The sequence below is a fragment of the Camarhynchus parvulus genome, chromosome Z, assembly GCF_901933205.1.
Source record: "Camarhynchus parvulus chromosome Z, STF_HiC, whole genome shotgun sequence".
Classification (NCBI taxonomy): domain Eukaryota; kingdom Metazoa; phylum Chordata; class Aves; order Passeriformes; family Thraupidae; genus Camarhynchus; species Camarhynchus parvulus.
Genome location: NC_044601.1, coordinates 364,210 through 390,435, shown reverse-complemented (window position 1 = coordinate 390,435; position 26,226 = coordinate 364,210). Strand labels below are relative to the sequence as shown.

At 37.9% G+C, this 26,226-nt stretch overlaps 1 protein-coding gene across 4 annotated transcripts in view; it reads left to right on the top strand.

Annotated features, from left to right (window-relative positions):
• Positions 1-26,226, top strand: part of MCC (MCC regulator of WNT signaling pathway) — a 182,220-nt gene that overhangs the window by 7,777 nt on the left and 148,217 nt on the right. For 3 of the 4 annotated variants that reach the window (XM_030968537.1, XM_030968540.1, XM_030968538.1), the window contains exons 2-3: positions 7,114-7,361; positions 20,807-21,018. In XM_030968537.1, coding sequence (XP_030824397.1) covers positions 7,114-7,361; positions 20,807-21,018 — 460 coding nt within the window. The remainder of the gene's footprint in view (positions 1-7,113; positions 7,362-20,806; positions 21,019-26,226) is intronic. The other variant, XM_030968541.1, reaches the window with a different exon arrangement.

The window sequence follows — 26,226 nt, the reverse complement described above, 5'->3', positions numbered from 1 at the left end:
CCTCTTCTGCCAGATGATGATCTGCTGTGCATGATCCTGAAGTTTCTCACTGTCTGCACTAATTTTGTTCAAAGAATTGCCTTTGCTGTACACTAGTTCAGTAAGAAATATTTCTTTGCAACATGGCCAGTTTATAGTTGTAACTTTATCTGGCTGTGTGACTTTTAATGTTGGCACAAGACAGTGGAGGGGGGTGAGAAACAAGAGTGGGGGTTAGTTGTGGTCCCTCTGGTGATGTCCTCTTGATTTTTAAACATGCTTCACTCCAAATGATCTGAGCTAAGAGATCTCACTAAAAGTTAATTCATTTTCAGAAGTGTAAAAGGACAAGAGAGATTTTATTGAGACTCTGATATCTCAGGGGGTAGATGAAAGGCATTAACGAGGCTTGTGTTGTGCCTAATAGAGTTGTCCAAAGGATGGGCTTCAGATGACATTTGAAGGAAAAGTTACGCTGTGGATACATAGTTTTTCAAATCCACTGTGTTTTTACTGTGAATGTTCACATGCATCTTTTAGAATAAATAGTACATATGTGGAATTCATCCTAGTGCAGTGAGTTTTGCATTAATTGACCTGTGTTAATTAATGTCACCATAATGATAAATTGTAATCAACACAGTCAATGTGTCATTTCTTCTAAAAGTTTTTCTGAAGCAATACTTTTTATATTTAATAGAAAAGAACAATATTTATGTAGTGGTGATTTGATTAAATCCCGTATGTAATTTTTAAGGGTAAGCCAGGTAGCAAAGACCGGACCATCTCTGAATGAAAACTGTGTTCCTGATAGTTCCTAACCATGTGGAAGAGTCTGTAGGTTGAATTGTGTATGAGCAGTATATTTGAAACCAAATAAAAGAAGCATAAAAGAAGGCATAGAATGGCAGAGATTCTATTGACAAACTCTGCTTCTCCTTTGACAGATGGACCTTTGTTTGCCTTCAACAGTTCCGTCTCCAGAGATGAGACCCTCAGCCAAAATGGGGACGCCCTGCCCTCACAGGTTGAGAGATGCAGTTTGTGCTATCAGTACAGAGTAGGTGATCAGAGCACAAAGTTTAAGCTATTTCTAGTGAGTAGAATATGTATTTGTTGTGTCATCTGTAACATAACATTTCTGTTCTGAGAGGTACCTCCAGAAGAGGTACCTACCAGCCAAAGAGGCTGGCTGTCTTGTCCATATCTAGTGTGAAGTGGGGGAGAGACACACACACAGACATGCTGAGGTGGGAAAGTGGGGAGGGAACCATCCCCTGCTTTCCCAGAGGAAGGGGTGGTGGTGCATGCTTGCAATAGTATCGTAAGAGGCAGCCAAGGCAGGACAGAGCTGGGAAGCAGAAGTTCAGATGGTTGAATTATGAATAAAGCATACCGGGTTTGGGGGCTGCCTGATTGTTAATCTTACCTTTTTCCTGATGGTGCTCAGTGTTGTGGATCTGGATCAAGTTGCAAGTTAGTTGTGAACAGGTGCTGGAATATGCAGAAATTGAAACTAGCAGGGAATTTCAAGTGTAAAATTGTTCCACAATATAGAAACAGTTTTGAAAAACTGACAGAAAAAACAGAGAGTATCCAAGAGAGGGAGTCAGTGAACTGCTGATGGTGCTAAGTCATGTGAGATTTTTGTTTTGTTTTGATTTGCTTTCTACATTGAAAGTAATACATGTAGTAAGATTGTTCCTGCAAATAGGACTGATAACAAATACCTTGGACAGAGAGGGAAGAAAGAAGTTGAAAGGTGCTTGGATTTGTTTTACTTAGTTGTACTTGGAGATTTTGATATAATAATCCTAAAGACAACCTCCGAATTATTTCCATTCTTTTTCCCTGAGCTCTTCTAAAAGACAGAAGAACAGAAAATGGTAAAGATAAAATATGCTGCTTTTCTTTAAAATGTGTTGAGATGGTGGTCAGTGAACAGACAACTTGCTGAATGTGGATTTGTTAAGAAAAAGTTAGGTTGAACTCATCTAATCTAGGACTAGTGTCCCCCATTTGTGGTGGGAGTGAAACAAGAGATGCCCTTTGTCTTGTCTATTTTAAGGCTTTTGATGTTGTTTTATGACACTTGTAGGCAAGCCCAGATACTAGACTGAGACTTCAGTTTGTTCGGTTTTTTTTTCTCAGCTATACTTGGAGCTCATTAGACACCTGTGCTTTGGTTGACAAATAAAATACTATATCAAATTGAAATCAGAAGGATGGCCTGGATCAAATCAGCATTATTAAGGATTAATGATAAGGATGACATGATAATGGGTAAACTTTATTAAATCTGAGATGACATCCAGCTAAGGAAAATTGGAGACATGCTGTGGGGTAAGAGTCACAATTGGTGCTGACAGATGAAGCTATTGCTTGAAAATAAATCAAGTGACATAAAGTAGGAATAAGCAGACATTAGCACATTTGGTGGTGCACATACAGGATTTGTGCTAGATGTAAAACTTTGTGAGATTTATGGTGGTTCTCAAGCTAAACTTGAACTCACAGAATTGTTCTGTTGCAGAACAGAACTTCTGGTTTCACCTTCTAGTCTCTTTTCAGTATATGCTTTAAGCTGGTGTCTAGTCCTGTGTGCTGTCATCCATTCAGTTGGTGGATCATTTAGAGAAAGACAAGACCAGCTTATGATGATTGGAGATACAAAAAATGAGGTTCTTTACTCAAAAGAAGGTGGAACATCTGATTACAGGCTTTAAATATGTAAAGACTGTTTTTCTTACTCACTGTAATGACAGAAAACAGGGTGTTAACTTCCTTTTTGAAGGAACAATCCGAATTGTGTCTGGGAAAATTGAAATAAGGAAACTTGCAGAAGAGAGCAATGAAGTGCTGGGACAGAGCACACGTGGGGGTTGTGGCATTCTTAAAAAGCAGCTTAGACGCCTGTCCATGAGTGATGATACTTTTTTGAGTCTGGTATGTTTTCTGTGCTGGTAGGTCTTACTTGCCTGTTTTCCTCTGTTTAATAGTTTGTCTGCTGAGTTACACCATTTGTCTCTTGTGCTTATAATCAGGCAAATGTGCAAGATCCCATATAGTGCCATAAGGACTTCTATTCTACAGAACTCAGTGGTTACAGAGTAAATATCCCCTTGTGGGACTGCAGTCTGGTCTAGTGAACTTTTCCCCCCATTTCTTTCAACTTTATGTTTACACTTTGCTTTGATTCCTTCATAAATGGGCACAAATATAGAAAAAAAGTCCTATAAAACTATCAAATGTCAGTCAATGCTCTTATGTCTTCCCAAGTGTTCATGTAGCATGAAAAAAATCCATCTGCATGAATTCCCTTCCTGATCACAATGAGGTGTTAAAACTGAAGCTTCAGTGTGAGTTTTCAGATCCCAGTATCAACAGTATTGCTGCTCAGCATTTTAACAAGCGTGTCCAGCTGATATACCTGTTCTCCATCCCATCCTGCCTCATATCATTCATGCCTTGCCAAACACATCAGCTTCACTGAAATGGCTCATTTACAACTATTGCCTGGTGCTGACAATGCTTTTGGTACACAGAAAATAGGGAGAATTGGGACAGCCATAAGGAAATGGAGTTTTACATTAAAAGTGAACAATATGGGTGTTACTGTGTATCTTATACTTTCATTTTAAAAAGGGTTGATTAATACTACTACATAGTCCGGCGCTAGGAGGTAAACCCAAAGAAAATACTCCTGAAACAAAATGCATTTTGTTTATCAATGCCGACAGTATTCCAAATATATGCATAAAAATTGTTTACACATCAATTTATCAGTTGTTTCATGTATGAATAGCGGTGATGGTCATGATGCAGTTTATTAAGCTGAGATGGGAACTTCAGGCCTTTTTTCCTGAGAATAACTTTCAGGCAGATGTATTGTTGCAGGAAACTTGTGTTTCTTCATTCTTGGCCCTTTTGTAAGGACATCCGGGTTGCAGCAGGTGGAAAATTCCAGCAATTCTGAAGCTGTCCTTCTTATTCCTTCATAAGTTGTAACTACAGTCTAGCCCTACCACTTCCTTTAAAAGATAATATGGAAATTATCTTTTAAGATAATATGGAAATTCTGACTTAGTCATATCAGGATGATCCGTGCCTGATAAAGTAATAGCTTCTGTATTGTTAAACCATCAAAATTGGTAATAATTGAGGAAATTGGAGAGCAAAAAATAACCTCTTAAGGTATTTCTGTGTGAAAAGGTCTGTGGAGATGTAATTGTTTAGATAATGACAAAGGTAATGAAATCTGTTTCCAAGGCTAAATTCATTGGACAACAGAAATTTCTTTTTTGTGGTTGTTGCTGGTTCTGAAAATTATTTCTTCAAGAAAACAAATTAAGGAGGAACTGCTGTGGGTGTTTGTCCTCTTTCCTGGTCTACCTACTACCTATTTCCATCTGCTAGTGAACTTCTTGAACAGTTTTCTTCCCTTCTGTAAAGTCAAGACATGTATCAGGCCTTGGGTGGACCACAAAACTACATAAATTCTCCATCCAGCTCTCCCTGTAGGTGAGGACATTGTTTTTAGTAATGTTTTTCAGACAGCAGTGAACATTGTCTTTTAGTCTGATAACCCTCCAAAGTGCTCTCTGTACTTGGGTGCTAACCTCGAGATGGTTTTTTTTGCCAGAGATTATAGTGTCATAGAAGGCTTCTGTGATACACACTCACTGTGGTTTCTGCTTTCTTGGCATTTCAGATGGCTTTGGATTTATTGTGCATTACTTCTGTTCATCCAGATTAAGAAATAAGTATTTTAATGCAGCCTGCCTCGTGATGCTTGGAGCCTCTTACCTTATAATTTCTTTACCCATCTAGAACTCGGTTAGAATTTTATTCCAAACAAAAGGTGTCATTCTGTGAGCTTTTCTGACTGCAGACGAGCAGTTCTGGGATTGCTGCCAGGATTGTTCGCCTGCAGTTGCTCATAGAAAAGTCGAAACTGCAGAGCTGATGTGATTCTATGGTTTAAGTAGTGAGGGGCTTGACTTACTGTGAGAGTCAGAGCAAATGGAGCAGTGGGTCCAGGATGCTCTGCAGATTGGTGGCTGCACCAGGGACCTAAACTAAACAGCCTCCTACCAAGAACAGAAGTGATCTGGAGTAATTTTAGTACATCTTTTAGATCAGCAACTTCTTATTGCCTCTGAGTGCTCTGGTGGTCAGTCCTTTTTAGATTAGTCATTTCAAAATTAATGCTTCAAATAGATTACTGTTTATCTACAGTATTGGTCTAGAAGTGTCTCGTGACACCACTGCATGGAACAGGTTTTACTACACTGTTTGTTTATTTACTCTATTTGCCTCTAGGAAGCTTGGCTGCATTTATAATTTTTACTTCCCTCTTCAAAGGTGTTTCTGCACCTAGCCTACAAGTTGTGTTAGCAAGGGTTAAAAGTTTCCTGGCAAAATGATGATACCTTTTTACTAGCTGAAGTTTTAAAGAGTTTTAAGAAAATACATGTTTTCTCCTTGGTGTTATGTAGTGGAACAATCTTTGAGAGATTTCCTTTATAAGTCAGCTTGCATTTGTGTAACACCTTTAGATTGTAGGGAACCAGAACTGGGTTTGGACATGTCCCTGTGGGCTGTAGTGAAATAGAAGCTTTACAATTGTCATGAGCAGGGTCGTGTAAGGTGTGCTACTAGTGCCACAACCTCCTCCTGCTCCAGTATAGCAGATTAATTCTTCTGGAGCCAGGGCAACTGACCTGTGTTCTGGAATCCCATGGCAAAATCACCCTGCACTGCTTCTCCTGGTACTCATTTCAAAATTAGCACACCTCTGCAGAGTCCCTCAATCTGAGGCTATGTCTGACCTGTTCCAAGAGAACAGACATAGACGTAGCTGAATTGTATTTGTCACTCCCCAGGTAAAAATTTGAATGTGCTCTCATCCTTATTTTTCTTTGCAACATCCTTGTGAGATTGTATTTGTGTTGTTTTAATTTTTAAAAACAGGGAACTGAGCCATGGAGATTATTTATTAATTGTTCAGATTCAAATCTAAAGCAAAACTCTGAGCAAAAACTGAGCTGCAAGTAGTAATAGCTTATGTTTGGCCTGTGTGATTAATTCTTCTGTAATAAAGTTATTTCTTGTCATAAGTAGAGATTTGGTTGCTTTCTGATATTTTTGTTGGGGTTTTGTTTGTTTTTAAACTTGATGGTCATGTTATCACTATTATTATTATTATCATCATTATTATTATTGTCATTATTATCATCATTCTCGTCATCATTACTATTACTTTTGTTACTATGATCATTATTATCCAACTTTGTGGCAAGAATTCTGTTTCTGCAGCTCTGGAATTTCTGCATAGAAGAGACCTACAGAGCTCTGCCTAATGTACAACTTCTTTCTCTAGAATAGAATGGGCCTTGATGCTGACAACAAATTACTTCATTGAAGCTCTTCATGTGACAACTTTGTGTATTTCAATGTATCATGTTTTTACAGAAACCTTCTGAATGATACCCTGATACTAGTAATGAAATAATAATAATTCTATCAAATCTACTAATAATTCACATAATAGTAATAATACACATTTCCTTTGCCTCCCTTCTACTGAAAGATTTTGTTCAACACACAAATAAGCTATATGCTTTTATGCTGTTTAAAAATAGCCATAACATAGAAACACACTCATGCTATTGTGTAAATTGGTATGATAGTGCTGTGCAATCCAGTTCAAAAAGTGTTTAAAAAAAGGATGGCAGGAAAGAAGCAGTGAAATGTGAGAGTAGCAAAGTAGTGGTAATTTAAAAAAAAAAAAATTCTAATCTGAGAGAATGGGACACCCAGAAGATTTGGTAGTGTAGAGCAGCTGTTGCTTCAGATCTGGTTGAATTGGTTTGCCCACATTTTATTTAGAATGTGTTTATTTGTCATTTGATAAATATGCATCATTCCGATGCTGGAGAAATTGTTTCACGATTTTGTTTCCTTCAGTAGTTGGCTAATTGGTTTTAAATGCCTGTGCATTAATGTGTATCCAGATTAGACAGGGCTAGTATTCCTTTTCTTCGAAACTAAGTTGTTGTTTTTTTTGTTTTCTCTATTCCCACTTTTCCAATCTTCCCCCATCCCCATTTTTCCCTCTAAAAATATCTTTAGGAATGACTTGCTGATGGTGTGCCGCCAGCTGAATATGGAGGCGTCTGTTGCAGAGATCATGCACCAGCTGGGAGCAGATGAAAATGGAAAAATTTCGTTCCAGGATTTTAGTCAGTGCCGCATGGAACTGGTACAGGAAATCAAGAAGGAGGAAGTGGAGCTTTCTGTGAAATCGGATGATTCTTGTAAAAAGAAAAAGTTAAGGGATAGAGTAGCTTCCTGGCCAACTAGCAGCAGTAACAGTTTAGGTAGGTATGACTTTTAAATGTCCTGTGGATGTAATTTAACAAAAGGTAAACTGAGGGGTGTTTGTTACTGATTTCACTGGCATTAGGGTTCCCCTACAGGGCTTTGTGAATCTGCCTTTGCATAATTTCATAATATAGAAGTGCTGTTGTAATGGATGCAGACTTGTCACCAGAATGTAAACTAGAATGTGTGCAGAGCATCCTCTTCTAAAAATGCAAATTGCACAAGAGAACAGACTCCCTTGGAAGGGTAAGGGCTGGTAACTGAAGATCCAGGGAGTTCTTTGTTCTCTGTAAAGGCTCAGGCAGGTATGTAGGTAAAACTGAAAAATGAGGGAAGACTTAATCTTGGTTCCAGTCATAATACAGGGTAGGAACTAATGTTTCTTGGATGCTTTAAAAATTGTTCCACTTAGTGAGAGATCTGAATGCTGGAAGAACCCTATGATGTAGAGAATACAAAAATACTTCTCCATCTGGTTGAAAACCAAACAAAATCAAAAACCAGAACCAACCAAACCAAAAGAAACCAACAACAAAAACAAACCACAACCCCCCCAAAAAAATCAAACCAACAAACAAAAAAAAGAAAAAGTGCTATTCCATCCACAGGAAAACAGGATGTAGTAAGGGATTATCTGTGTCATTGAGCCCAATCCTTGATAGCACTATGACCAGTCAGCATAAGGTCAGAAATGTTAACACCTGCAGAATGCTTGCTTTCACCATGTAAAAAATGGAAGAGACTAAAGGACACAGATTCTGGGGTCAAAGATGGCAAAGTGTCGTGTTTTGTGGAAAAAGCTGAGGATGCTGTCCATTCCCCAGCTGCCTACAGCAGGTGCATGCTGGCTATGAGTGACTGCTGGCTGGTGACCATGGAACTGACCTGTGTCCATTCTTCACAAAAGCAGCATCAATCTCTGATGGTGTTTTGTTGGAGCTATGTCTCCTCAGCCTTTTCTTTGGGCTGTATGAGCCTACATGTTTTAAAACACTTTTTAAACTGGAGATCTTCCATTAATCTTCCCAATAGTTTTCTTTGAAGTGTCTTAAATTAATTTGACAATATTTTTTTATTGTTGGATGTGCTTCATACATCTGGAGAGTTGTGCTATTCCAGCTTCTCATGTCGGGGTTATGTCAAGGTCATGTTATTGACTTGTTGCCCGGTATAATGTTTAACATCAGATGTATTTATTTATTTGAAGGTAGTTGATGGTACATGGGATTTCTGTTTTAGCAGCGTGGGTGCAAAGCATACTGAAAGCAATACAGACACAAGTCACACATGACAGAGGAGAGCAATTGCAGGGCACAGCTCAATCACAATAACAGTGAGGCTGAGCTGTGTATAGAAGTACTCCACGCTGGCTTAGCTAACTCAGGGAGACATTCACACTCTTACTGAACTCAGGGACAAATACAGCACCAGTTGATTCTTTCAGCTCTTTATTGTTTTTCTAAAGCAAAACCGACCCTCAGGTCCTCTTGGTGTTTGAGATCACGCCAGCTTTTTTGCAACAGCTGTGATCAGTCCCAGCCCACATCCTTCCCTGAGCTTCATGGGCACATCACCCTGGCCCATCTCTAATCCTGCTCCCATAGTAGGGCTTTCCTGATCAGTCACAGCTGTCTTTATCTTGTCAGTAGTCAGCTTCATAGAAAGTAAAACTGGGCATGTGTTGATTTTAGTGGTTTTGGTCTATTTATTAATTTACTTATTTATTAGCTTTGTAGGTATGGGATTAGCATGTTCTGTTTTATAGTCACTTTGCACATGTTTTTGGCGAGTCATCTCAGAAATTCAAATTTTCCTTTTTTACTTTGTGTACTTGGTGAACTCCTTATCTTTTTGCTTTTTAGGTGGACTGTACTACTCCCTTATCATCCAATCGTCTCATGCTCCTTGGCTTTTCATTTTGGCTTCTCAGCACAGCAAATCTGTTTCATAGCTCTGCTTATCTTCCATCTCATATTTTATAGCTTCATAGTAATATTTTGTTATAGAGGTAGTTCGTTGTTGGCGTTTCTTCTGTTTATGCTTTTTTCATGTGTATTCTTGAATTGCAAAACTCTGTAGTTTCTCTGCCCATTTCTCCTACCACTTTCTATATTGAAATTTTTGTAAGCCTTGTGCTCACTTGATTTCCAGCCTGTGAATCTCTTTCTGGAGCTGTCAGGTAATATTTCAAAGCCAAGATTGTGCCTTTTTTTTCTTTAAGGATATTGTGTGTTGCCTTTGCTCATACAATTATCTTCTGTTGCCTGCTTTTTCAGTGCTGACACAGTTGTATTTTTCTGCAAAACAGAGTTGTTGTTCTGCCCTCAGATGGCTATACAAAGTTTTCCTGTTTGCTGACCGGATTTCTGGGGTTTAAAATCGTCTTTCTTAGACAAACTAGCCAAGTAATTATGATTTGTAATAATCAGAGGTGAAAGACATCTGCTAAACTTGATAAGAGAAAGGCCAACATAATAGTCTCAAAATTTATCTCACAAAGAATCTTACTAATTGCTGCCAAAAAGTATTCATAGATGAACTTCCAAATTTATTAGCTTATAGAATGCAATCGCAACTACTTTTTTCCCCTATTCCCCAGTTGCTGTTAGTTTTACAAAAATAATTTAATTCATTTTTGAAGTTGGTGAATGAATCCATTTTTCTTTTCCTCTTTTTTCCCCAAAAGTTAAGATCAGAAGATGTTTGAATTTCCTGCCTTGATGTATTTTGCTGTGCTGATCAAGTGTGACTATCTTACTGCGCTGTACTTACAGAGCTATGGGGAATGATGGGATTTGTCCTTGTCCTGCCTTGACGCTTGCAAGAATTCTTAGAGAACATACGGAGATGCCCCCCCCACCAAAAAAAGGATGGGAGGAAACACTAAAGATGAGCATTTAGGATGCCACTCTTTTTTATTTGGTTGTAAACGAAAACCACTGTGGCAGCACTATTCAAAAAGTTCTGCATGGCTTTCTTTTCAGAGAGTCAAGGAAACAGCGCTACGATACATTTCTATGATATAAACCCAGCCTGTGGTATGAACATAATGGCAGCTGAGGAATTACACTTGCAGTCAAGCTTGAATTATGACCTGTGCTTTTCTGTGCCTTCCTGATGTTTTTATGCCTTTCATGTCTTTGAGGGCTCATTTATATACTCAATAGTGATCAAAGAATTGTTTATGTTATTATTGAGTCTTTGCTGTTGCTTTCTAAGCATTGCTTTAGATAAGAGATATCATGTACAAATTCAAACATGAGCTTGGTGGATGTTCTTTTTTTGTGTTACCATGGTTTTTCGGGTCAAAACACTTTAATTAAACTTTATTTTCAAAGATAGTTTACAGGCCTTTTTTTCAAGGCTAATTTCTACATAGGGTATGAGCTGCTGATGATATTTAAAGCTGATATCATATATTGATGTGGGGCATATAAATGACAGCATTTCAAAACTCTTTTGACTGGTATTGAGTAGCAGGTGTCCTGATGATCTGAAACAAAGGAATTCAGCCTCTGACAGGAATGTTTTTACGCTGCAAGTTTGTGTGTAATTGTGCAGAGATTACCAGTCAGGCAGCATTTTGTGCTGCCTTTTCTTGGAACTGTTCCAAATTCCTAAAAAAGGAAACAAAACCTTTGCTGCCTGTAAGTTTTGCTTTTCATTATGAAGAAAATAACTTGAAAAAAAAGTTGGCAAGTAATTGCATCTAATCTACTATTGAACTTCGTCTCATCCATCTGTTTTATCATTGATAAGCTTTTTCAAATAGTTTGGTCCAACTTTACCCAACAAATGTTTATGCCTGTGTTTTCAGGTGGGATGCAGGAGTGAGGAAATTGGTTGACTCTTTTAATCAAGGTACAGGACTCAGATTTATTAATACTCACTCATGTGTGTCCTCAATAAGCCAAGCCTGCATCCATATCTACCATCCTAAAGAGCAAATGAGTTTATAGATTTAAAAATTTGATGTTTTATTCAAGTGCACAAAAAAGGAAGTTTTCTAAGTTACTAGAATTAGGCTTTTTGATATTTATTAATCAGTAATCCAAAGTTGTTATAATGTGTTGTCATTCTTGTCCTACACTATTAATGTCAGCAGGAACTTTAACAATAATTTGCAAGTAATAACCAGTTATTTTCCAATAAGTGAAATGGAATGTAAACTCTGTTAACATTCTTGAATTTTAAGATACAATTTTAAGAAATTAATAAAATAACTTCTGAAATTGTTGCTGGAGTATTGGAGTCACCAAATGTGACGTGACTCTTTATTATATCATTCCAGTAGGAAATGCAGGAAGAATGTCAGTTACTGATCAAATCTGTGGATTGATCTGTCCAGCTATGGAGAGTGAGGGCTATGATGGGTACAGTAAATCTGTCTGAATAATGTAGTGAGTGATGGAGGTGGATTGCTTGGCACATGAAAACTTCAACGCAGCTGAACTAGATCTCTAATATTTAAAGCAGGGAATTGCCCTGAACAGTTGGGGCTTCTGTTAGCATTTTCAGTGTTGTATAGCTTTGTATGTCTTTTATAAAAGCTAGCATTAGAATTATCTATTATTTTGCATTGTATAGATCTGTCTAGCTCTTTGCAAGGAGCAAATTGCCATTTTTTCTCCTTGATAAAATATTGCCTATTTCTAGCACCAATTGACATGGCAGATGAACAAGAAATGGCACTATTTATTAGTAAATTCTTAATTTCCTGTAACTGCATGTATTTATTGATCTGATTTCATATTCTAGATAAACAGTCACGAATACAAGAGTCCTTTACCAATTTTTGGCTGTAGGTTAGTAGTTAGTAATTAATTCATAGCCAATTCCCCTTTCTTTACTGAAAATAAGTCCCCTGAAAACTTGCTATGATAATTTATTTGCATAGTGGATCAAGCATGAGAAATAATCAAAGGAATGGTAGGAATTCAGCCTTAAATTAAGCTTATGGGTAAATAGGAGAGGCAGACCAGTGGGACTGAAAAATCATTATTTTTGTTTTACATTAATTCCATGTTTGATCTTACTGCGAATAAATTGCTCTTGAGAAACTGATGCACTGATTACATTTATTTATGCTGTATTTAATTAAAAACTACAGAGCTCGTATGGACTCAAAGGCATGCTGCAGATTTTCTTGAAATTTATGAGCAAAGTTTCACCCTTAGATATGTTTAACTAGAAAAGCTTTGAGTTTCTGCCAAATTTAAATGCATACAAACTCCTGTTAACTGTAAGTGGTTTAGTTTATTATGTTTAAATAATCTTTTGATACTACTGTCTTTGTGCAAAGCAGCAGAAAATAGGTAACTTTTCTTTAATAAACAGAGAATTTAAGTTCCATGAGCATCCTTACAAATGAACCTGAATTTCTGGAGGTTTATAATTGACAGCTGATGAATCTTACTAAAATCATAATATATAGTATGCATTAAACACCAGTGAATCTATACAGGATAGAAGTGATCCCTGCAGGGATCCCTGGTGTCTGATACAAAAACAAACTTGGTTGAATCTTTCTTCTGGTTTGAATATTTGTAAAATGTAAGAACAGCTAATCTGTATTAGACCAAACTTTATTGTTAAATAATAATTCTGTCCCGTAGCACGGTGAGAAGAAAATTATTAGAGAAGATTGTAGAGTCTGAGTGATCATGTAACAATGCTTGCATATTAAATTTCAGCTCAGGGATTTAGAATTAGAGATAGTTGCACTGGCTCACACACACATGGCTTCCCTCCCTCTACCCCTGTCTTGCAGGACTGAGCCTCCGAACACGTGCAAGTCTTCAGTGTTCACCATGGCCTGCCACCTGGAGTATCACATCTTGCCCTTCCATTGTATGAGGAACAAACTCTTCTTGCTTTCCTGAAGTTTCCTTCCTTGCATGCAGGGGTTTTTCCTCTCTCCTCCCCCCCACCTTCCTCCCCCCAGTGTATCTAGTCAAGGTTGAGAATTGCATTGTGCTGTGTTACCTTCCTCAGTAGAAGCACTAGCAGAGTCAGTCACCTCTGTGCCTTCCATGAAAGTTACAGGAATTCAGTGTATTTGACACTTTGACGCCAAATGCCCTTGAAATTACCAAACACCTTAACATTTTGAGAGGAAAGTGGAAGGACAGGCAGCTGAGTAGGTAGAATTGGGGAAACAGAAAGCTGCTGTTCCTGAGAGCCGCTGTTACCCAGAGTTGATAGAAGGGCTGGCCCTGACTAGCTCTGCAGAGCACCGCAGGTCAGGCTCGTTTCAGGGCACTGCTGTCTGTGCTCCTGGTCAGCTCCAGTGGTAGCACATGGAGCTCTGGTTTGTGTTTGCCATATGGTTTGGAACTGGATTACAACATCACTTCCTCAGTTTTGTCCCAGTTTATGCTTTCCATGCAAACTGTGATCAGCTTAAGAAACTGAAAGGCTGCTGGGATTTTCATAGAAGGCATGCTTCATTTGGCACAGGATGAGCACTGTCACACATCCTACGCTTCAGCTTTTGTAAATCAAGGGCTGCCTCTCAGCACATTTCTGCTTTATCTCTCCTGACTTCTGTGATGTGATCTTCACCTGCCTGCTTTTAATGTGGCTCTGACAGACTAAGGTTCATGAAAAAGGAACAAAATGAAACTGACAGGCAACAAACTCTGGATTTGTTTGCTTGTATACATGTGTATTGAAGTCCGATCTAAGTGAGGTTGTCTTGAGTGGAAGTTATTCAGGGAGGAAGCTGATTATTCACCTGTAAATTTCCAGATAAGGAAAGACAACTTTTTTTAGAAGTACAGTGCATACAGTACAAATACTGTACCTGAAAGGTAGGTTCAATTTCCTCTAGTTTCTGTATGACTTCAGGTTTTATGTACTCTTTTTCGTATATACTGTATACTTCCCTCTTTGCTAGAGATCATTAATTTTCAAGGGAAAAAAAGATTGTTTTCTGCCTTAATAGAAAATTCAAATTAAATTCTAGATTGAGTTCCTGAGTACAAAGCAGTTGTTAGCCAGCAGAATTCTGGCAAAATTTAGGTAAGGTGCTTAAACAATACTGGTTACTAGAAGACCCTGGTTTCTAAAAGGCACCTCCTTGTTGAGAAGTCATCCCCATCCTCTGTTTCTTATGTCTGAATAGAGCAAATGATTATCTGGTCTCAAGGATAGTCTTGAATAATCTCAGAGTCAAGGACAGGTATATGAAGGTGTTATGGATAGTGTGCTTTTGTTTTGTTTTCTATGTAACTGTTTCCTATATGGCCAATGCCAGTCTGCTGGAAACTACTGAAACTATGATAGTTTACATAGATTAATTTCTCCAGTAACTGAAATAAATTTGAAGAAGGCAAATTGATGGAAATTCCACAAACATTTGTTAATATATGTGGTTTGGACTACTGATTTAACAAACCCCGCTTCTTCATGCAAAAGCTGTGTTGAGTGACTGGGAAATTATGACGAGAGAAACTTCGTCTTTAACTATATATGTCTCTGTGTTTTACTTTCTCAAGGCTTTATTAATTACCTTGCCTACTTCATGGTTTTGCTCTTGGCAAGCTTATTCACTTGTCTATCCTAATTTTCATGTAGCCGTTTGATTTATTTTTCTTAAAATTTGACGTAGTTTTTGTGATAGAAATCTGCTTAGAAAAATATGTCATGGAATGTAAAAAAATAAAATCCAAAAGCCTGAAAAAAAGAGATAGTATTACTCTAGTGAGTAAGAGTGCTGGTTATGTTGCAGACTGTTCCAATTTCTTTAATGTGCATTTAATTGTTTCTGAAATTTATGCTATAATGATACCCTGTAGTGAGTCGGGTGGGCAGCACAAAATTGGAGAATTCCCAAATTTTGAATGTGCCAGTGTTGGGGGTACTTCACTGAACCTGAAATACAGTTGAGGTTTTGTGATGATTTTGCAAAATGTACCAGTAGAAAGTGCAAATGTGTGAACTCGTAGTTCAGGGACAAGAGGATGATGACGTGTGAGCTGACAGCAGTCTTTTAGAGCAGAAATTATCAGTGTGGTTCAATTTTCCTCTTAGACCTAATTTCATAAAAGAGATTTCTCCCATGAGTAAGTTGTGTTAGTTATAGTCAGTGTGGGGTGTAGCTGTGGTTTCCTTCCCTTGGAGCTTGTTATCCTCGCTCCCAAGACTAATGAGAAAAGGACTGAAATAACACAGCCTAACATTATATGTTGTGTGCAGTGTTCATCAAACCAGAAAAAAAGTATGGTGGGAGGAAAAAAATTTAGACAGTGGTGCTACATACCTTTTCCTTGAGATTCTCCATTTTCTGTAACTGCTTTGCCCACATCAATTATTTCCTTCTTGGCCACTGGACAAGTGTTGCAAAAAATTCTAATGTGAAGTGTCTCTAGGACTGAATGCTGAGTTGGGAATACATTTCATACCCCCTGAATTCTCCTAGCACTTGTAATGGATGTACAGATAGCTTTCTGTATTTAATAAACACTCTCACCCAGCTGGGCATGTGAGGATCAGTTACTATCATCATGACTCTGCTGCTGTGCCATTCTTAGGTGTCATTCATATTGTTTGATCATCTGATGCAAAATAATAAATAAGTTTTAAAGAGTGATTCCTGTTAAATAGGAAACAGTTACATGAGTTGTCAGGCTACCAGCTGAAGCCAGAATCTTTGGCCTTTGATCCCTGTATGGAAGTGTTTTGTAGAAAACAGTGGAAATAATTGTGATAAACTCCAAATATTACTATTATTTTCACTTTCCTGATCAGGTTGGATTAGTATGAAGTTGATCCCTCTATGAGAACATAGCTTCTTTTCAGTTGTTTTGATTTACTGTACTTGGTACGTTGCTTGAGCAATTGGAGCTTATGCAGTTTCTAAATTTTCTTTAAAGTTAATTTGTGTTTCGTTATGTTTGCATCAGCTAGGGAGACTTGAATGTCCAAAGATTTACTCTCATTCTTCTTGAATGTCCAAAGATTTACTCTCATTCTTCTCAGCTTCCTGAGCAGCCTGCATTTTTTATATATAGACCTACTCCTCGAGGCTCTGACTTGACTAGCAAGTGCAAAATCACAGTTCTTTGTTAATTTTGTATATTTCCCCCTTCATTCAGTGCACTTACCTCCAGAACTATTGCTACTGAAGTTGGCAGGGAGCTCTGAAATGGCTAGTGCATTTCACTAATCTCCCTGTTGCCCTCACTGAATAATAATAATTCAATTTTCCAACTCTTTGTGATAGGTTATCACAATTTAACTGTTGAATGAAAGATGAGGGAAAAAAAAACCCACAAAAAACAAACAAACAAAAAACAACGATAAAACCAAACCACCACTGAAAAATAGCCATTCTTTTGGTAATACAATGCATTAAAGTTTAATTAGCTAAATGGCATGGCTACCTCATGGAAAACAGTGATCACGCTCCTCACTGTGTGAGGTGAATCTGTGTGACCAAGGAGCTGGTTGACAGCTTAGGTTGTCAGCTGTCTTCATGTTCTCCATTCACAAGTCAGACTCATTTCAGAGCTTGATGCAGAGCTAATTTTACAATGCCTCGCTTTTCCTGATACCCCAGGTCCTCTCAGAAACAAATGCATCTTCAGTGTCCTATCATCCTGATGGTTTATCTTTTCTAGCCTGTGGGCAATGAAGAAATCACATAATGCTTGGTTCACCAGCATAGCCTGGTAAAATTAGCCTTTACCAAACCAAAAATCCTGGTTTGTATTTTTGGCAGGCATGTGTTTCTTTGCTGCAGAATACAAGCCACCTGGGCAGAAGGTTAACTGCTGGAACATAAGATGGAATGCCATTTTCTTTCAGATTAGAGTGGCAAGGTGGTACCAGAACACAGACCATAGAGCTTTGCAGATCATAAAGGAAGATTTAGATAGCAGGAATTCTCGGTGCAGGTGGGCAGGGTACACTATTCAGAAACATCTTGTGATTGATATGTTTGTGAGCCAGCTTGACTGTTTTAAACAGCTTTGGTACAATTCACAAGCTGAAATTTTATGTAATTATGAAATCTTTCATGTGCCATCAAACTAGACTGTCCTTTGTTATTCCTTAATACTCTATGTATTCATTCACTGCAGACAGTGTTGCTTTAACTTCCTTACTCTGAAATTAAAGTGTTAGTTATGTAATTTGAAAACAATTATGTGCTCTTATATTACTTGTCTAATACAAACATTGTGCAATTTATTTATTTATTTATTTATGTTTTCTTTCTGTCTAATCTTTGTAGTAACATCAACTTCCCAGCATGCTTATTACCTGGGAATTTTCATGATAATTTTGTTTCACTTCATACAGGAATTTCATGCTTCTTGTTATTCTAAGTGTAGCTGAACAGGGAAAAGTTATGGTGGGATCTGTGTTGTTCTGCAAAGACTAATCTTGAACACAGATTTATTACCTATAGGTCAGCTATCAGCCATCATACCTAAGGTTTCCTTACTTTTTATTAGTATTGTAAGAGGAGGAATTGTATTTAAATTACAGAAAGATACAAGAGTTGCCTATTAATTCCTGGTTAAATTTTCAGTTACAAGTGAAATCTCAGTTTTGACTCCAGAGTTTCCTTGCAAAGCTGAGATTTGAGAGCTGCATGATCCAGGACAGCATTTTAACAGCCAGAGTTCTGGAATCTGTTGGGAAGACAGTGGGCAAATTTAGGGATTAGGGTCAAGCCGAAAATGAAATACTGGAAATGCCTTCCAGTCATCTCCCCTTCCATTTTTAGTATGTGTATTTTAAATTAGGAGTATTGACGTGAACTTCTAAGAAAACTTGGGTTCAAGATACAGTCATAATGTAGTAATAAAACCCCAGTGTTTCCTAATCCATCTATAACTGACAGGTGAGTTCTGTGCCAGCTGAATGTTCAGTCTGATAGCAGATGGTGCAATCTATGGAAGCCACTTGGGTCCTTCAGCAGAACTCCTTAATTGCATGAACGTAGAAGCTCTTTTGCAGAGCTTGTACGTTTTGGTTTTTGAGTAATTGAAATGTAGTGCTTATTCTCTGTAGAAGCATGTGCCATATTTAGCTCTGTGGAAAAAGGTGTATCCGTGTGATACAGTCAGCTCTCTTAATTCTGTGGCTCTGCTTGCCCAGAGGGGGTTGTTTCACATGCTCTTGGCAGGCCTGGGAAGTGGCAGAACGGATTCTCTGCTGCCCTTGGACGCCTGAGACATTTCAGTGGCTCCAGGTCTGTGAGCTGCTGATTTTTTTGCTCTGTGTTGTTCTGCAGCCACACGAGGGCAGAGCCACACAATGCTGTGCACAGCCACAGTGCCTTGCCTGTTGTATAAAACATTGCTGGTACCGGTCTCTCAGAGCAAGTTTGTTGGAAAGCTTGCAGCATGTAGCTAGATGAAGTAGTGGTGCATGCTCTTGGTGTGAAAGTCATTGAATTAATCTTTAATCTCCTTCTACCAATGGTAAGGAATCTTGGTAATTATATTGGTATAAAATGTAATTATTATGCCTTATTTTCTGTTTCAGTGTTTCAAGACTAGAATATTTGCATTGCACAAAGACAGGGAAACCAACTCCAGGTTTCCTGAGTCTGCTTTTCATCCATAACAGCTTTACAGGATCTTAGGGTATTGACCTGAAACAACAGATGAGTTGCTGCCTTGCAGCCCTTCTGGCTCGTTTTCCACTTGTACTTTTGCATCTCAAACTTTTCTTGGCGAGGGGGAGATATTCTCCTAATAGTCCATTACGTAGTTTATTGGTTTTACCTGGTAATGTACAGATTAAGTAATAACCACTGATCAGTAAACACTTCCTTAGAATGCTGATTAATACTTGAGAGAGAAAACCAGCTCAAAAAAGGAAAAGCTTTTAAAATAATAGGATGGCCTTACAGGTAACTACTTATGGTTTGATGATTGCATGTTTGATTTAGAGTTTTGATCTAGTCTGTAGTTCTGGATTCTATTCTGACTTTTCTATTAACCAGACTATATTTTTGGACAGTCACTTATTTGTTTTTAATCTTCATTATATTATAGATGAAATTTTACAGTACTCCCCAGGGTCATTAAATAATCTAGTGCCTACTCTGAGTTGTTTTGCCATAGGAAATGGTTGAATCTAAAATTTAACAAAATTTTAATAGGAGTGGGACATTTGTAAGGGAATCAGAAGCAGCCAGGGGTGAAATAGTTACTGACAAAACTAGAAATTTTTCTTGTACTTGTTTTATGGTTTAACCCCAGCTCTGTGCATAGGGAATTGGAAGGATTGTTCATGGAGAAACAGGAACCCTACAACTTCATGACACAGAAGCTTTCTCAAAGCGTTCATTGTTTGTCACTTGCCACCAGATCATATCCTTGCATTGATTTGTAATGAAACATCTTGTGATTGATATGTCTGGCGCTTGAATTGAAACAAGTAATCCTGAGATAATAAAAAAGGCAGAGGTAACATAAAAAACTATAACTATACAGCTAAAAGATTCCTTATTTGTTGGCATTCAGTGAACAAAAAGTTAATGTTTTTCCTCTTTTGTTCATTGGTCTCTGCTGCTTTTCAATCTGATATCAGTTACTGGTACTCATTTCTCAGTCCTTAGCTGTTCTAAACAACACTGGTTTTGCAGTGTACTAAATAACGTGCAAATGCTTCTAATTTTCTTTCTGAATCTTGTAATTTAGTAATTCACCTATACATTGGAAATTTTACTGCTTTTTTCCCCTGATATTATCAGCACACAGAAGATGGGCAGTAATGGCAGTGGAGGTTTTGGTTTTTTTTTCTTTCTGCGATGATGGTCAGGGTTATTTCAATGTCAGCAGAGTGCCCTTGCAGCCAAAAGGTCTGTATCCTGGGGTGTATCAGCATCATTAGACAGTCAAAGAAGGTGGTGGTCCTTATCTGCACTGTGTTGTTGCTGCCTCACCTTGACTACTGGGTGCCTTTTTGGTATTTTCTCAGTACGTGAAAGGCATCAAACTATGGGAGTGTGTACACAGGAGGGAGATCAAGATTGTGAAAGATCTCAAGGAGCAGCTGAGGTCACTGGGTTTGCTCAGCTTGGAGAAGAGAATGCTGAGAGGTGACCCCAGAGATGCTGATTTCCTCTCTCTGGTGAGCAGTGACAGGAAATGAGGAAAGGGAATGAAGCTGCATCAGGGAAAGTTCAGACTGGATGTTAGGCAGAGGAATGATTGAAAGCCATTCATTCTGGAATGATGGCTGGTCACTGGAACAGGCTCGCCAGGGAGGTGGTCACAGCACTAAGCCTGGCAGAATTCAAGGACCACCTGGATGATGCTCTTAGTCATGTGGTTTAGGTTTAGGCAGTCCTGTGAGGACCAGAGAGTTGAACTCAGTGATCCTCATGGGTGCCTTCCAACTTGAGAGATTCTCTATTTTCTTTATACACAGAACTAGACATTCCGTACTAGAATGTTTTTCCTTTTCTGCATTTTAGGTGCCGTATCAGGAGCCAGAGAAAGCTGGGAGTATGATTCAGGAGCGAGAGACCTTCAGAGTCCAGACCTCCACAGTCATTTTATGCTACAAAAGGTCTTGGAGTATGGTAGAAGCAATGTGACTCAACAGGCTGCTCTGCAAAGACTTCTAGCTCAGGCCTCAAATTTTAGCAACTCTGTTGGAGGAAGCTACTTAGAACTTGCCAACACTGTAAGTGCATTTTATATTTAAGTCTGCTTTTAAGTTTTGTAGGAGGACGGGTGGTTTGATTTGCTTTGGTTTTGTTTTTGAAGAAGCATATATATTCCACTCTTAGAGCCCTTATTGAAGTAATTTTTACTTTATTTTTCAGAAAATCTATGTGATATTAGCAATTATTTAGTGTATAGTGTTTCCAAAGCTTCATAACCAAGTTGTGTCAAAAAAGGTAGGAATCTGTGAGTGCTCAAACTGAAGTTCCTAACTGATACAATTTAACAGAAGATTTGTTTATAAAAATGTTCTCCCAATTAATTTTAAATGTGTCAGATTGCTCAAAAGTGTTGTGCAGCAGAATTCTTCACATATTATTTCATTACTACCCATTAAATTATTTGGTACTTTCTCTAAGCCCTTGGTGTGCTTTTTTATTTCTACAGGCAAATACTATTCTCCATTTTAAAAAGCCCACATAACTGTGTGTGCTGGTTTTGACTGGAGAAAGGCGAATTTTCTTCACAGTGACCAGTGTGGAACTGTGATTTGGGCAACACTTTTGGAGGAGTAAGGCATTATTTTTCCTTGTTCCACATTTGTATTGATATCATGTTTGTATTTTAATTTTAACCAAGGCTTCTTATAAAAGACCACCTATTTTGTTGCATGTTTCTGGTTTATGTTGCACAGAAGCTTAGGTGGAGAAGTAAAAGATGCTAAAATGAAAGTGAAAAATTTCTAATAAAAAAAATTACTCTCCATTGGCATGCTTGACTGTGATGAAATAGACTCCTAGTTCGTGATATCATAAGATAATTTAAGCTGTAAGGGAAACTTCAGGAGGTTGTCTGGTCCAACATCCTACTCAAAATGGAAGTGATTGCTGACAACAGAGGAAAATCAATGTCTTCAAGCCACATAATTGAAAAAGATGAAAAGTATCTTGACAATGCTTGCAAAAGCTTTCTTGTTTTGTCCAGGTTCCTAAACATATGCTGATACAGGACCTGTTTCCATATGCAGAGTAAAAAAATGTAGATATTAAAAATTCCTTTAGAGGAAAAAGAATTCAAGAAAATTTTTATTTTCTTAAAGGAATTGTGTTCTCATTTTTTCTATGGACGATAATAAGAGATCAGCTGTGGTTCAATTATGAGCTCACCCAGAAGCGTATGGGAGCAGAAAACAAGCAGGCACACGTGTATTATAAAGAGAATAATATGGGGGAATGGAGAAATTATAGGCCATTTAATAGTTCTGTTTGTATGTTCCATTTCTTGTGGGGAAATAAGAGCAAATTGAAGTGAGAGCAGAGGACATGTAGATTTGTAAAAGAATAATCAAGTCCACCCAGTATAATACCTCCTTTAAGAGGAGATGGAAGACAAACAATACACATGGTGTTTCTCCAGTAAAACATCTGACCCTGCCTTAAGTGATGTTCTCATCATCAAGGCAAGAAGCATAATTTAAATGTGACTACTAATAGTTGTACAGTGAGGATTCGGAAGTTTTGTGCTTTCACACATTTACAGAGATATGATGTGAAGATGCAGTGCACAGTGTTCCTCAAGAATGCACAGTGTGATGGTTCCTGCATTGCTATTATACGTAGAAATCTAAAAAATAAAAATGCTGGAAGCTTATAAAAAATACAGATTCCCGGGTGTCATGGCTTTCTGAGTCAGGGGAGGACATCAGGAGAAGTTTTTTTACCCCCACGGTGGTTGAGCACTGGAAAGGCTTCCCTGAGCAGTGGTCACAGCACCAGCCTGACAGAGTTCAAGAAGTGTTTGGACAATGCCCTTAGGCATATGGTGTGACTCTTGGAGTGTTTTGTGCAGGGCCAGGAATTGGACTCAGTGATCCTGACTGGGTCCCTGCCAACTCAAGATATTCTATGATTTGGTGATCTCTATATTCCTTCTATGCTTGTTGTCATGAAAGATGCCTGCTCTTTGTTTTAATCTGTTACACTTCTGCTTTAGAATATTTCTTCTATGCTATTCAAAACCACAGTAGAGTCATCAGTCTCTCATTTATATGTAGATGAATACAATAGCATCTTCTTTTGACTCCTGCCGAGCACTGATGTCATGGGTCATATGTAAATTTTTGTTTTGGCTTTATTAAACTGGAGAGAGAAAATTGAGGAAATTATTTACTTTGGGTTTCAATATTTATTCATCTTTCCACAAAATTTAATACTATGGGGCATGCATACTGCAATCTAAATTTAGGGTCTTCAAAGAGATAAACAAAGCCTTCACAGAGCTAAGATTTAATATAGGTTCTTCCTTCTCTGTCTTTTCCTCTAATCTTTTGCTGTGCTACGTTTGCCGCAATGACAAGCTGTTCCCTAGCATTCATTCTCAGCTTTCCCATTCTTAAAAGTTGAAATCAGTTAATTAATCAAATGTCAATTCTTGTTATTAATTTCCTAGTTTGCTTTCTGGCAGGCCTTTTTTAGCCTCATTTTGATTTTAAACTGTGCAGTCAGGCTAAAGGTATCCCTTGTGGTGATGTACTCCTACAGCATAGATGATACCCCTCAGTCAAGACAGAGGGTCTCCATGCTATCCTTAACATTTAGGTTATCCATTTGCAAAAGCTAAATGAACATCAGTCCACTGTGCCTAGGAAACAAAAAAATTTATAAGGGAGTTTTTTTTTTAGAATGCATTTTTATAATTTTGGGAACGTGCAGCTCTACAGCATTTTATCAAAACATAATGCCTGCTCTGAAGCATTATTCTTTATCACAGGAGTGATGCAATTTTTTAAACAGTGCTGTTTGAAATTTAGCCATTTATACTCATTGCATATGTCTCTATCATTGTTCATTTTGCATCATTTTGCTATAATTTGATTTATTAAGCTGTGTTCAGATTCAGCTTTTGTTTTACCTGAATAATTCACCTGAATAATTTGTTTTACCTGAATAATTTATTCTGTAATCTTTATAATCTCTTTCAGCATTTTCCAGATTTGCATTATTAAACTTAAATATTAAGAACTTGTTCCTCTTTATAACTCTTCCCCTTGATAGCAACATTTATGACTAAAATATTAAGTTTTCACATGACTTGTCACCACTTACTGATGATGTACCTGTCTGTGCCAATAGCAGGAGTCCTCGTGTGTGTGTTTGGGAGTTGTAAATAATTTAAATCTTCATGGACAGAAAAGAATGCAAGCATTTAGAAGGATTTTTTGGTGCATGTAGCTGTTTGGGAGCAGTCATGGGATCTCATTGTGCACCCTACAGTGCCACAAGGAGAGACAGAATTCTGATCCAGGAAATGCAGTATTGCCGTTCTATGAAAACATCACACAGGCAATATCTCAATATGATAGGCATATTTCACATTAAAATTCTACTGAAGTTTAATAAGCAGAAGCAATAAGATTTGCTTTAATTCCCTTTCATATTGTCCGTGCATGTGATTAGAATACACTTGATTTTTTTTTTTAGTAGAATGTGTGAATATAAATGGTAATGCTTGTATGTGTGCCTAATGCTGGTTTCTGTTCCCTAAATGAGGTGGACAGATGAATGTATTTATTGTCAGAAGTAACTTCATTTACGTAAATAAAAACCCATTGGGTCTGTTTGATTTGCCACAATGATAAGACCTCTATTATTTTAGTTGGAAATACATCTGATCTGCTGAGAAAAGTCTTTAAAATGTGACCCCAAGTATGTTGATATGTGGTGGTTTTTTAACTACCCTGGTCTGGTGAGATCCAGAACACTGATTTTTCCATCCAAAGACACTCTTGCTATACTAGAACCTCTTTAACTTCACCTTCCTTGCCAGAGCTTTTTTACTTGGCAGAGATTTGATGGGACAATATGGTTGACTTACAGAGGGGAAGGGTACAGCTGTATTTTTGAGAACAGAGTGTGGCAGAATTTTGTTATGACCATGGTTTAGGAGGCTGTGTTGCTATTTCCTCCTCAATGCAGCCATGCCATATGGCTGCATTGAGGTTATTTTTAGTCAGAGAGAAGAGCTTATTTACAGAGTTGCCAGAATTACTTCCTGCAGCATCTCACTCTTCTGGTCAACCACAAAGTGTGCATAATCCTGCTTTCTATCTTGTGCAGGGCTGTCAATACAAGATGGATGTGTCTAGGTGGGAGGATGTTGGTGCAGACTGCTCCACCTGCAAAATCTGCACTTCTCATCTCAAGAGGAGCTAGTTTTTGGAATGTCTCCATCAAGGACAAACAGCAGACTAGCACAAAAATTTTCTTAATGCATCTTCTTGTAACTGCTCTGGTATATGCTCTTTCTTATCTCCCTCCTGTCTGATTTGCATGTGTCTGAACCTCATCTGGAGATACTAAAGACATCACTGGCTTGAGAATGGACTGTTAATTTGCATCTGTGTGACAAACTATGCTTTATGTACAGCAGAATTAAAGCAACTAAACTGGTTTAGTTCTAGCTGTGGACTCTCTATCAAATGCAGATACCATCTCTAGTGTGTACACAGCCCAAAAGTTTGTAAGGTACAAAGTTAAACTGAGAATACGTGTAACAAATCAACATATAGTTGTGTTAGCATTAGTTTCTCAGCATGATCACTAGCAGATGAGAACTCAATGTCTTTGTTTTAGGAAGTGTCATGTTATCTGACAATAGATATTCCTACTGCAATATCTCTTTATTAGTCAGACTCAGTGAATGTCTGCCTTGCTAATTTTTCTTCCTGGAGAGCATTGAGCAGCAAGTTATGACAGACAGAACCACTGTTTTGAGAAGGCTATTCTTTTTAGTTGACATAGTTTATACTGAGCAATAGTATTCTGAAAGTCACTATTGCATTTTTCAGGAGCACATGACTTTTCCTACCTGGATCTGCTCCTTAATCAGGCAAACCTAATTTGCTGTGGTCTACTTATATTAATAGCTTTTATGTATAAAAGAGCACACTTAGTATTATCATTGTGTTTACATTTATGTCAGGCTGTAGTGCTGCTTGTTCTGGATAATTGCTTCAAACAGTATCAATGCTCTGCTTCATCCTGAGTCACAGTAAGCATTTATGTGCTCTGAGGTACATGTAAATGTAAATTAAGTGATTTACATGTAAATTCCATCCTGCTATCATGTTATTGAGCATATAATAATTTCCTGCAATTCCTTAATGTTGTAAAATGTACTTAGTACTTTAGTAGGAGAATATCTCAGAGGTGCTTGGTATATGGCATAT